This window comes from Scyliorhinus canicula, chromosome 12 (genome assembly GCF_902713615.1).
Source record: "Scyliorhinus canicula chromosome 12, sScyCan1.1, whole genome shotgun sequence".
In the NCBI taxonomy this organism is placed as follows: Eukaryota; Metazoa; Chordata; class Chondrichthyes; order Carcharhiniformes; family Scyliorhinidae; genus Scyliorhinus; species Scyliorhinus canicula.
In genome coordinates, this window is record NC_052157.1 from 123,376,872 (window position 1) to 123,390,176 (window position 13,305).

General features: G+C 47.8%; 1 protein-coding gene across 16 annotated transcripts in view; it reads right to left on the reverse strand.

The window, feature by feature from the left end:
• LOC119974776 (peripheral-type benzodiazepine receptor-associated protein 1-like) overlaps positions 1–13,305 on the reverse strand; it is a 378,013-nt gene that overhangs the window by 23,066 nt on the left and 341,642 nt on the right. For all 16 annotated transcript variants that reach the window (XM_038814002.1, XM_038814003.1, XM_038814006.1 and 13 more), the window contains one exon: positions 5,275–5,471. In XM_038814002.1, coding sequence (XP_038669930.1) covers positions 5,275–5,471 — 197 coding nt within the window. The remainder of the gene's footprint in view (positions 1–5,274; positions 5,472–13,305) is intronic.

The following is a 13,305-nucleotide window of genomic DNA, read 5'->3' on the forward strand; positions in this document are numbered from 1 at the left end:
CTTAAAGTGGAAGAAAGTGACTAGTGGTGTTCCACAAGGATCTCAACTATTTACTATATTTGGTAATAACTTACGGAACAAAATAGAAAGCTATATATCAAGGTTTGTCAATGACATAATGATTGGTGGCAGACATCCAGTGCCAGCCATAAGCTGAGCGGTCACAGCAAAGGAGGCTTTCTCTTGGGAGCTTCTTCTCAGGTCCTTTTAACCCTTCAAACAGATACAAAAACACAATGAAATCCCCCCCAATTTCAGCTCGACTAACAACCAACCAACTGAAATGCCGTTGAACCAGCCGCGGAGCTGAAAAGCAGTAAAAGTTGAGAAAGGAGGATCCCAACATCAGAATGAGAGGACACGCGGGATGAAATAGAGCGGAGCATGGTGGACCAAGCAGGATCGCCAACACAAACTTCGGCCCGCCCGTCGATGGAGCAGTTGATGGAACTTCTCTTGATAGAACTCCAGAAACACAGGGACTCATTAAAAGAGGACCTTATGTCAGCCATGAGGTCAGCAATAGAAACTGCACTGGCCCCATAAAGGAGGCGATAGACAGAATGGAGCAGAGACTGGAGATCCAGGAAGCGACGGTGTGGGACCTGGAGAAAGTGGCTGCTGACCATGGTGAGCGAATCGTCTTGTCTGAAGCCAAGGTGGCAACATTGGCAACAACCCAGAAAGCGCCCAAGGGGAAAGTTGAAGATCAGAAGACCAGGTCCCATCGACAGAACCTGTCAGGCTACCAGAGGGTGCAGAGGGCAGGAACCCGACAGAATAGATTGTACAGATGCTCGGGAAACTGTTCAGAGAGGAAAGCTTCACCAAAACCCACTAGGTGGACCTGGCCGACAGGTCGCTCCAGCAAAAGCCCATATCAGGAAATCCACCGCAGACGATAATCGCGAAACTGCATTGGTTTTAAGGCAAAGAGCAGGTGCTTAACGGAGGGGGGGGGGGGGGGGGGGGGGGCACAATCCGCATCTATTGGAACCGACTTGACCAAGTGCCGGCTGGAGTTTAAAGGGGCCAAAGCGGCATTATTTGAAAGTAAGGTGCGGTTTGGCATGTTGTACCCAGTGAGACTAAGGGTCACATTCAACAGCAAAGAATAGCTTGGAAGATGGGCTTGGAAGCAAGTACAGAGGGACCAAAGGGTACTGAGGGGGGGGGGGGGGGGGAACTCATTGATGCTGCCATGGCAATGAATAGGTTACACCTCTGTGGCCTCAAACACATCCCTGGTTTTAATACCATGTAGCAACATGTTGTATCGACCATTTGGCGTTTACTGTTAATATGACTTGTGTTTCTGTATATCTTTCCTGTGTGCTCTTACCTTTTCATTTTTTATTATGAATACAAATGAAATCAATAAAATGCTTTTTAAAAAATGGCATAAGAAGTAATGTGAACATAAGCATAAAATTACAAAGGGCATTGAGAGATTAAGTGAGCGAGCCAACTTGAAGCAGATGGATTTCAAAGCTGTAGTGTGAAGTGAATCATTTTGGATCCAAGTATTATTTAAATGGTGAAAAGCCAGGAACAGTGGGGGCCCAAAGAAATTTAAATTACTAAAATGTAGTTGTCAGGTACAAAAAATAATCAAAAAGACCAACCGGCGGCTAAAATTAAAATGTAAAGTGGTTTTAACGCAGTTGTACAAAAGCTTTGGTTAAACTCCAACTGGACTACTGTACACAGTTCTGGGTAACCACCAGGTCAAAGCACTTTATATCCACCTTGAGCAGCCTGATGAAACTTTGGTTTAACCTCTGACCTGAAAGGCGGTATCTTCAATGTTGCAGCACTCTCTCAAGCACTGCACTCGACCATCAGCCTCGACTTTTATGCTCAAACCCTGGAGCAGCACACAAACCTGAAACGGTGTGAATCCAAAGCCAGTGTGCCCTGGCTGGGCTGCAGCTGACTGAACAGATACAAATGGAACCAAGTGAGGGCAGTCCTACCAGCTGGGCAACAGAGGCAACTGTTGGAGGAGAATAATGTCATGAAAGGCAGCACGGTGGTGCAGTGGCTAGCACTGCTGCCTCATGATGCCGTGGTCCTCGGTTCGATCACGTCCCTGGGTCACTGTCCGTGTGGAATTTGCACATTCTCCCCGTGATTGCGTGGGTTTTGCCCCAACAACCCAAAGATATGCAGGGTGGGTGGATTGGCCACGCTAAATTGCCCCTTAATTGGAAAAAATGAATGGGTACTCCAAATTTTAAAAAAAAGAGAATAATATCATGAACTTCATCAAGGGCTGCAGACAGATGGAGTAAGGGATCGGATCAGGAATTTATGACACTGGCAGCATATAGAATATCATTTGTCAGCACAGGCCAGAAGACTATTCCCTCCATTAAAGTCTACATAATCAACGTGGACCTGAGACCACCCGGAACAAATTGTTAAACCCACAGATACCTCTGTGGAAAGTGTATGTTATTGCTCCATACGGACGACAGTGGGAAACATTCCACACACTTTTCTGTAAACCCCTAGAGGGAGCTGGTGCCAAGCAGTTCAGACAGCAGAGAATCCCTACCCCCTAGACAGCGTCTGCCATGCTGGCCTGATGTGTAGTTCCAACACGTTGCTTTACAGCTTTCTATCACACTGTTCATCACATCCCCAATCATTTCATGCTTCACTTGCAATCGAATATGAATGCATTGCCTCTTACTGCAATGACTTTCAGGAGCAGTTTGTGAATAACCACGCATTTTCCATGCCACCTGTTGCAGCTTCTGTCAGCTCCAGAAGTTTAAAAACATAAGCTGGCAGCAATTTTGGGAAGAATAGCTTTTTAATGTACATGCTCCAAAAAATGTCTGAAAATTCCTGTCATACTTGTATCTATATTGAAATAGGAGCTTTCCTTTAAAAAAAAATGAATAAAGTGGAACTTCCCTTCCCTCATCAGAAACAACAGCGTCTTGTCAGGGCAATTCAAACAGAATCATACTCAGGACCAATGAAAAACCTGTTGCAGTAAGATTGATGATTTATAAAACCATATCAAAGTTACGGCGCAGGAAGAGGCCATTCAGCCCACTGTGCCTGCACTGACTGAAAACTAGCCCCCTTTTGTAATCCCATATTCCGGGGGCAGTAGGGTGGCGCAGTGGTTAGCACTGCTGCCTCACAGCGTTGAGGACCTGGGTTTGATCCCTGTCCCGGGTCACACTCCGTGTGGAGTTTGAACATTCTTCCCGTGTCTGCTTGGGTCTCATCCCCACAATCTAAAGATAAAGAGGTGCAGGGTAGATCAATTGGCCACTCTAAATTTCCCCTTAATTGGAAAAAAAAAGAATTGGGTACTCTAAATTTATTTAAAAAAAATAATCCCACCTTCCAGCACCTGGTCCACAGCCTTGCAGCAGCACTTTCTAAAGGGCAATTAGGGATGGGCAACAAATGCTGGGCTAACCAGTACAATAGCGACTGCAGGTTTAGATGAGGACAGAATTGAACTCACCTGTGATGCTTCTATGGAAGGAATAGTCTTCTGTCATGTGCTGACAAATGATATTCAATATGACTGTCTGTGTCATTAATTCCTGATCGTTCTCCATCTGTTTGCAGCCCTTGTTGCAGTTCATGACATTATTCCGCTGCAACTGTTGCCTCTGTTGTCCAGCTGGTAGGACTGCCCTCACTTGGTTCCAGTCCTATCTGTCCAGTCAGCCATAGCCCAGCCAGTGGCACACTTTCTTTGGAATGAGCTGAGGGTTCCTGCCTCAGGCTACCAATCCAGGCAGGGAATTTCAGACACCTATCCCCGCTCTGGGTGAAGAGGTTCGTCCTAATATCGCCGCTACTCCTTTTACCAATCACCTTCAAGCTGTGCCACCTGCTAATTGACCCCTCGGCTAGAAGAAACGCATCTTTCCTGTCTACTCCGTCCAGGCCCCTCATAATTTTATGTACCTCAATCAAGTTGCTTTTCATCCTCCTCTGTTCGAGGGAAACCAACCCTAGCCTATCCATAGCTTCCGTCATTGCTGCAATTTTCACATCCTGATATCATTCTTGTAAATCTCCTCTGCACTCTCTCCAGCACAATTATGTTCCTTCTGTAATGTGGTAACCAGAACCAAAATTCCAGTTGTGATTTAACTAGTTTTATTTATACAGTTCTAGCATCTCTACTTCTGTATTCTATACCCTGTCCAATATCGGAAAGCATTCCATATCCTTTTTTATAACCTCCTTATCCACCTGTCTTTCAAATTTCAGGGACCTGTGGACATGCACTCCAAAGTTTCTCACTTAGAATCATAGAATTTACAGTGCAGAAGGAGGCCATTCGACCCATCGAGTCTGCACCGGCTCCTGGAAAGAGCACCCTACCCAAGGTTAACACCTCCACCCTATCACCATAAACCAGTAACCCCACCCAACACTAAGGGCAATTTTGGATACTAAGGGCAATTTAGCATGGCCAATCCACCTAACCTGCACATCTTTGGACTGTGGGAGGAAACCGGAGCACCCGGAGGAAACCCACGCACACACGGGGAGGATGTGCAGACTCTACACAGACAGTGACAGTAATCGAACCTGGGACCCTGGAGCTGTGAAGCGATTGTGCTATCCACAATGCTACCGTGCTGCCACTAAATCATAGAATCCCTACAGTGCAGAAGGAGGCCATTTAGCCCAGAGTCTGCATTGACCCTTTTAAAGAGCACTCCACCCAAGCTCACTTCCCCACACGATATCCCAATAACCCCTCAACCTAACCGACACAACCCTGGACTCTAAGGGCAATTTAGCATGGCTAATCCACCTCACACTAATCTACCTCACCTGCACATCTTTGGACTGTGGGAGGAAACCAGAGAACCCTGAGGAAACCCACGCCGGCACGGGGAGAAAGTGTAAACTCCACAAATACAGTCACCCAAGTCCAGAATTGAACTTGGGTCCTGGAGCTGTGCTAACCACTGTGCCACCTTGCTGCCCCTCTCAATATCCTCCTGTTTATTGAATATTCCCTTACATTGTTTGGAACTGCTTTCTACTGCTTGGAACTGCTTTCCATTTGCAAAAAACATCCGATTTATGATTTAACAACAGGCCTATTAACTCTCCCATATATGGTCAAAGACTGACATGTGACTTTGTGACATGCTTCCCCAAGATAACAATTTTCCATGTTTCTGGAATGTGCCAACAATTCCCAGTATGTTCCTTTCTTCCTCTGGAGAGAGGCAGGATTTACAAACAATGTTGCTATGCAAGCTGCACTCTTACCTTGAGGATCTGACCCTCCTTAAATGCCAACTCCTCCTCTGCAGCATCTGGGTTCGGCGACATTGTTGCAGGATCGTAATCGAACAAAGCCACAAAGATGCGAATGAGACCAACATCTGCCGCCCCCTTTCCACCTGTCTCCTGGAACCCATCCAGGAATGGAGTCTCTCGAATTCTAGAACTCTCTGCCAATGAAGCTGAAATCAAAAGACCAGGAGATGAGGACCAGATTAAGCTCATTCACATTACTTTAAAATTAAGACCAAAATCACAGAGGCAATTTATTTGGAGCAAGCAACACCTTAGGCATATGCACACAACTGAGAGTTGTACGGCCTATCACACTGCCAATGCTTTTGTTTGACACCTCATTACCAATGCCAGCATCGCCCTAATGCCTTCTCTTGATGCACACCTTCAGTGATACTTTCCTCCAAAACTATCTTCCATTGCCTGTAATGCTAGATTTTCCCTTCATACATTGCTCAGTCAGAGTCGATACAGGCACGATGGACGAAATGCAATTCCGTTGTCACAATTCTGTGATATATTTGTGTGCATGAAAACAAAGCTACTCTCACATGGGCAATGGGCTGCAAAATAAAAATAATCGCACGGACACTGTGCTACACAGTAATAGAAGACCTGCAGCCACAGAGACCAGGTATGATGCGGTAGCGCGTTAAGATTTCCATCACTGTCTGCACAGCTAGAGGTCACATCGCTACGGTGGTTTTAGCCCACCTCTCCCCTGTGACCTCTACCATTGAGAATGACAAAAGCAGTTATGTTGCTGGAGTACCATCATCGCTAGTTCACACAGTACCTTGACATAGACCTAGGGTGTTGGCCCACCATTGTTACAAGGCAATTTCCTGGAATACCCCTCTCAGAAAGTCCCATTTGTACAAGGGCTGCAGTGGCTCAAAACATACACCCAGCACAATTTTCTCAGATCTCAGGTTAACGAAAATGGACAATAAATTTAACCTAGTCAATGTGTGCCGTGCCCTCTCTACTATCTCATCCTAGTGATTATGTGCTGTACCCTGTCTACTGCCTCATCCTAGTAAATGTGTGCTGTACCCTCTCTACTGCCTCATCCTAGTGAATGTGTGCTTTACCCTCTCTACTGTCTCATCCTAGTGAATGTGTGCTGTACCCTCTCTACTGCTTCATCCTAGTGAATGTGTGCTTTACCCTCTCTACTGTCTCATCCTAGTGAATGTGTGCTGTAGACTCCCTACTGCCACCCCAGTGAATGTGTGCTGTACCCTCTGTTCCTCATCCTAGTGCATGTGCTCTACCTTCTCTACTGCCTCATCCGAGTGAATGTGTTCTGTACCCTCTGTGCCTCATCCTAGTCAATGTGCTCTACCCTCTCTACTGCCTCACCCTAGTGTGTGCTGTACCCTCTCTACCTTCTTATCCTCGTGAATGTATGCTGTGCCCTCTCTACTACCTTACCCTAGTGAATGTGTGCTGTACCCTCTCTACTGCCTCATCCTAGTGAATGTGTGCCGTGCCCTCTCTACTATCTCATCCTAGTGAATGTGTGCAGCAGCCTCTGCCTCATCCTAGTGAATATGTGCTGTACCCTCTCTACGCCTCATCCTTGTGAATGTGTGCAGCAGCTTCTGCCTCATCCTAGTGAATATGTGCTGTACCCTCTCTACTGCCTCATCCTAGTGAATGTGTGCAGCAGCCTCTGCCTCATCCTAGTGAATGTGTGCTGTACACTCCCTACTGCCTCATCTGAGTAAATGTGTGTTGTACCATCTCAACTGCCTCATCCCAGTTAATGTGTGCTGTACCCTCTGTGCCTCATCCTAGTGAATGTGTGCTGCACCCTCTGTAGTGCCTCATCCTAGTGAATGTGTGCTGTACCCTCTGTGCCTCATCCTAGTGAATGTGTATCGCACCCACTGCCTCATCCTAGTGAATGTGTGCTGCACCCTCTGCCTCATCCTAGTGAATCTGTGCTGTACCCTCTCTACTGCCTCATCCCAGTGAATGTGTGCTGTACCCTCTCTACTGCCTCATTCTAGTGAATGTGTGCTGTGCCCTATCTAGTGCCTCATCCGAGTAAATGCGTGCTGTATCCTCTCTACAGCCTCATCCTAGTGAATGTGTGCTGTACCCTCTCTACAGCCTCATCATAGTGAATGTGAGCTGTATCCTCTCTACAGCCTCATCCTAGTGAATGTGTGCTGTACCCTCTCTACTGCCTCATCCTAGTGAATGTGTGCTGTACCATCTCAACTGCCTTACCCTAGTGAATGTGTGCTGTACCCTCTCTACCTTCTCATCCTAGTGAATGTGTGCTGTACCCTCTACTACCTCATCCCAGTGAATGTGTGCTGTACCCTCTCTACTGCCTCATCCTAGTGAATGTGCGCTGTACCCTCTCGACTGCCTCATCTTAGTGAATGTGTGCTTTATCCTCGCTACAGCCTCATCCTAGTGAACATGTGCTATACCCTCTCTACTGCCTCATCCTAGTGAATGTGTGCTGTACCATCTCAACTGCCTTACCCTAGTGAATGTGTGCTGTACCCTCTCTACCTTCTCATCCTAGTGAATGTGTGCTGTACCCTCTCTACTACCTCATCCCAGTGAATGTGTGCTGTACCCTCTCTACTGCCTCATCCTAGTGAATATGCGCTGTACCCTCTCGACTGCCTCATCTTAGTGCGTAAGAAGTCTTACAACACCAGGTTAATGTCCAACAGGTTTGATTCAAACACGAGCTTTCGGAGCGCAGTCCTTCCTCAGGTGAATGTAGAGAAACCTGAGGAAGGAGCTGCACTCCGAAAGCTCGTGTCCGAATCAAACCTGTTGGACTTTAACCTGGTGTTGTAAAACTTCTTACTGTGCTCACCCCAGTCCAACGCCGGCATCTTCACTTCATCATCTTAGTGAATGTGTGCTGTACCCTCTCTACTGCCTTACCCTAGTGAATGTGTGCTGTACCCTCTCTACCTTCTCATCCTAGTGAATATGTGCTGTACCCTCTACTGCCTCATCCTGGTGAATGTGTGCTTTACCCTCTCTACTGCCTCATCCTAGTGAATGTATGCTGGACTCTCTACTGCCTCATTCTAGTGAATGTGTGTGCTGTACCCTCTCTACTACCTCATCCTAGTGTAGTGAATGTGTGCTGCACCCTCGCTACTGCCTCATCCTAGTGAATATGCGCTGTACCCTGTCTACTGCCTCATCCTAGTAAATGTGTGCTGTACCCTCTCTACTGCCTCATCCTAGTAAATATGTGCTGTACCCTGTCTACTGCCTCATCCTAGTGAATATGTGCTGTACCCTGTCTACTGTCTCATCCTAGTGAATGTGTGCTGTGCCCTCTCTACTGCCTCATCCTAGTGAATGTGTGCTTTACCCTCTCTACTGTCTCATCCTAGTGAATGTGTGCTGTACCCTCTGTGCCTCATCCTAGTCAATGTGCTCTACCCTCTCTACTGCTTCACCCCAGTGAATGTGTGCAGCAGCCTCTGCCTCATCCTGGTGAATGTGCTCTACCTTCTCTACTGCCTCATCCTAGTGAATGTGTGCAGCAGCCTCTGCCTCATCCTGGTGAATATGTGCTGTACCCTCTCTACTACCTCATCCTAGTGAATGTGTGCTGTACACTCCCTACTGCCTCATCTGAGTAAATGTGTGTTTTACCATCTCAACTGCCTCATCCCAGTTAATGTGTGCTGTACCCTCTGTGCCTCATCCTAGTGAATGTGTGCTGTACCCTCTGTAGTGCCTCATCCTAGTGAACGCGTGCTGTACCCTCTGTGCCTCATCGTAGTGAATGTGTACCGCACCCACTGCCTCATCCGAGTAAATGTGTGCTGTATCCTCTCTACAGCCTCATCCTAGTGAATGTGTGCTGTACCCTCTCTACTGCCTCATCCTAGTGAATGTGTGCTGTACCATCTCAACTGCCTTACCCTAGTGAATGTGTGCTGTACCCTCATTCTACTGCCTCATCCTAGTGAATGTGCGCTGTACCCTCTCGACTGCCTCATCTTAGTGAATGTGTGCTTTATCCTCTCTACTGTCTCATCCTAGTGAATGTATTCTGGACTCTCTACTGCCTCATTCTAGTGAATGTGTGCTGTACCCTCTCTACTGCCTCATCGTAGTGAATGTGTGAATGTCTACTGTCTCATCTGAGTAAATGTGTTCTGTACCCTTTCTACTGCCTCATCCCAGTGAACGTGCGCTGTACCCTCTGTGCCTCATCGTAGTGAATCTGTGCTGTACCCTCTACTGCCTCATCCTGGTGAATGTGTGCTTTACCCTCTCTACTGCCTCATCCTAGTGTAGTGAATATGTGCTGCACCCTCGCTACTGCCTCATCCTAGTGAATGTGTGCTGTACCCTCTCTACTACCTCATCCCAGTGAATGTGTGCTGTACCCTCTCTACTGCCTCACCCTAGTGAATGTGTGCTGTGCCCTCTCTGCCTCATCCCAGTGAATGTGTGCTGTACCCTCTCTACTGCCTCACCCTAGTCAATGTCTGCTGTACCATCTCTACTGCCTTACCCTAGTGAAGGTGTGCTTTACCCTCTCTACTGCCTCATCCTAGTGAATGTGTGCTGTAGACTCCCTACTGCCTCACCCCAGTGAATGTGTGCTGTACCCTCTCTACTGCCTCACCCTAGTGAATGTGTGCTGTACCCTCTCTACTGCCTCATCCTAGTGAATGTGTGCTTTACCCTCTCTACTGTCTCATCCTAGTGAATGTGTGCTGTAGACTCCCTACTGCCTCACCCCAGTGAATGTGTGCTGTACCCTCTGTGCCTCATCCTAGTGAATGTGCTCTACTTTCTCTACTGCCTCATCCGAGTGAATGTGTTCTGTACCCTCTGTGCCTCATCCTAGTCAATGTGCTCTACCCTCTCTACTGCCTCACCCTAGTGAATGTGTGCAGCAGCCTCTGCCTCATCCTGGTGAATGTGCTCTACCTTCTCTACTGCCACATTCTCGTGAATGTGTGCAGCAGCCTCTGCCTCATCCTGGTGAATATGTGCTGTACCCTCTCTACTACCTCATCCTAGTGAATGTGTGCTGTACACTCCCTACTGCCTCATCTGAGTAAATGTGTGTTGTTCCCTCTGTGCCTCATCCTAGTGAATGTGTGCTGTACCCTCTGTCGTGCCTCATCCTAGTGAATGTGTGCTGTACCCTCTGTCGTGCCTCATCGTAGTGAATGTGTACCGCACCCACTGCCTCATCCGAGTAAATGTGTGCTGTATCCTCTCTACAGCCTCATCCTAGTGAATGTGTGCTGTACCCTCTCTACTGCCTCATCCTAGTGAATGTGTGCTGTACCATCTCAACTACCTTACCCTAGTGAATGTGTGCTGTACCCTCTCTACCTTCTAATCCTAGTGAATGTGTGCTGTACCCTCTCTACTACCTCATCCCAGTGAATGTGTGCTGTACCCTCTCTACTGCCTCATCCTAGTGAATATGTGCTGCACCCTCTCTACTACCGTACCCTAGTGAATGTGTGCTGTACCCTCTCTACCTTCTGATCCTAGTGAATGTGTGCTGTACCCTCTCTACTGCCTCATCCTAGTGAATGTGCGCTGTACCCTCTCGACTGCCTCATCTTAGTGAACGTGTGCTTTATCCTCTCTACTGTCTCATCCTAGTGAATGTATTCTGTACTCTCTACTGCCTCAGTCTAGTGAATATGTGCTGTACCCTCTCTACTGCCTCATGCCAGTGAACGTGCGCTGTACCCTCTGTGCCTCATCGTAGTGAATCTGTGCTGTACCCTCTACTGCCTCATCCTGGTGAATGTGTGCTTTACCCTCTCTACTGCCTCATGCTAGTGAATGTGTGCTGTACCATCTCTACTGACTCATCCTAGTGAATGTGTGCTTTACCCTCTCTACTGTCTCATCCTAGTGAATGTGTGCTGTAGACTCCCTACTGCCTCACCCCAGTGAATGTGTGCTGTACCCTCTGTGCCTCATCCTAGTGAATGTGCTCTACTTTCTCTACTGCCTCATCCGAGTGAATGTGTTCTGTACCCTCTGTGCCTCGTCCTAGTCAATGTGCTCTACCCTCTCTACTGCCTCACCCTAGTGAATGTGTGCAGCAGCCTCTGCCTCATCCTGGTGAATGTGCTCTACCTTCTCTACTGCCTCATCCGAGTGAATGTGTTCTGTACCCTCTGTGCCTCATCCTAGTCAATGTGCTCTACCTTCTCTACTGCCTCACCCTAGTGAATGTGTGCAGCAGCCTCTGCCTCATCCTGGTGAATGTGCTCTACCTTCTCTACTGCCTCATTCTAGTGAATGTGTGCAGCAGCCTCTGCCTCATTCTGGTGAATATGTGCTGTACCCTCTCTACTACCTCATCCTAGTGAATGTGTGCTGTACACTCCCTACTGCCTCATCTGAGTAAATGTGTGTTGTACCATCTCAACTGCCTCATCCCAGTTAATGTGTGCTGTACCCTCTGTGCCTCATCCTAGTGAATGTGTGCTGTACCCTCTGTCGTGCCTCATCCTAGTGAATGTGTGCTGTACCCTCTGTGCCTCATCGTAGTGAATGTGTACCGCACCCACTGCCTCATCCGAGTAAATGTGTGCTGTATCCTCTCTACAGCCTCATCCTAGTCAATGTGCTCTACCCTCTCTACTGCCTCATCCTAGTGAATGTGTGCTGTACCATCTCAACTACCTTACCCTAGTGAATGTGTGCTGTACCCTCTCTACCTTCTCATCCTAGTGAATGTGTGCTGTACCCTCTCTACTACCTCATCCCAGTGAATGTGTGCTGTACCCTCTCTACTGCCTCATCCTAGTGAATATGTGCTGCACCCTCTCTACTACCGTACCCTAGTGAATGTGTGCTGTACCCTCTCTACCTTCTCATCCTAGTGAATGTGTGCTGTACCCTCTCTACTACCTCATCCCAGTGAATGTGTGCTGTAACCCTCTCTACTGCCTCATCCTAGTGAATGTGCGCTGTACCCTCTCGACTGCCTCATCTTAGTGAACGCGTGCTTTATCCTCTCTACTGTCTCATCCTAGTGAATGTATTCTGGACTCTCTACTGCCTCAGTCTAGTGAATGTGTGCTGTACCCTCTCTACTGCCTCATCCTAGTGAATGTGTGAATGTCTACTGTCTCATCTGAGTTAATGTGTTCTGTACCCTCTCTACTGCCTCATCCCAGTGAACATGCGCTGTACCCTCTGTGCCTCATCGTAGTGAATCTGTGCTGTACCCTCTACTGCCTCATCCTGGTGAATGTGTGCTTTACCATCTCTACTGCCTCATCCCAGTGAATGTGTGCTGTACCCTCTCTACTGCATGTATGCTGTGCCCTCTCTACTGCCTCATGCTAGTGAATGTGTGCTGTACCATCTCTACTGCCTTACCCTAGTGAATGTGTGCTGTACCCCTCTCTACTGCCTCATCTTAGTAAATGTGTGCTTTACCCTCTCTACTGCCTCATCCTAGTGAATGTGTGCTGTACCCTCTCTACTACCTCATCCCAGTGAATGTGTGCTGTACCCTCTCTACTGCCTCATCCCAGTGAATGTGTGCTGTACCCTCTGTGCCTCATCGTAGTGAATCTGTGCTGTACCCTCTACTGCCTCATCCTAGTGAATGTATGCTGGACTCTCTACTGCCTCATTCTAGTGAATGTGTGCTGTACCCTCTCTACTACCTCATGCCAATGAATGTGTGAATGTCTACTGTCTCATCCTAGTGAATCTGTGCTGTACCCTCTCTACTGCCTCATCCTGGTGAATGTGTGCTGTACCCTCTGTGCCTCATCCTAGTGAATGTGTGCAGCACCCTCTCTACTGCCTCATCCTAGTGTAGTGAATATGTGCTGCACCCTCGCTACTGCCTTATCCTAGTGAATGTGTGCTGTACACTCTCTACTACCTCATCCTAGTGTAGTGAATATGTGCTGCACCCTCGCTACTGCCTCATTCTAGTGAATGTGTGCTGTACTCTCTCTACTACCTCATCCCAGTGAATGTGTGCTGTAC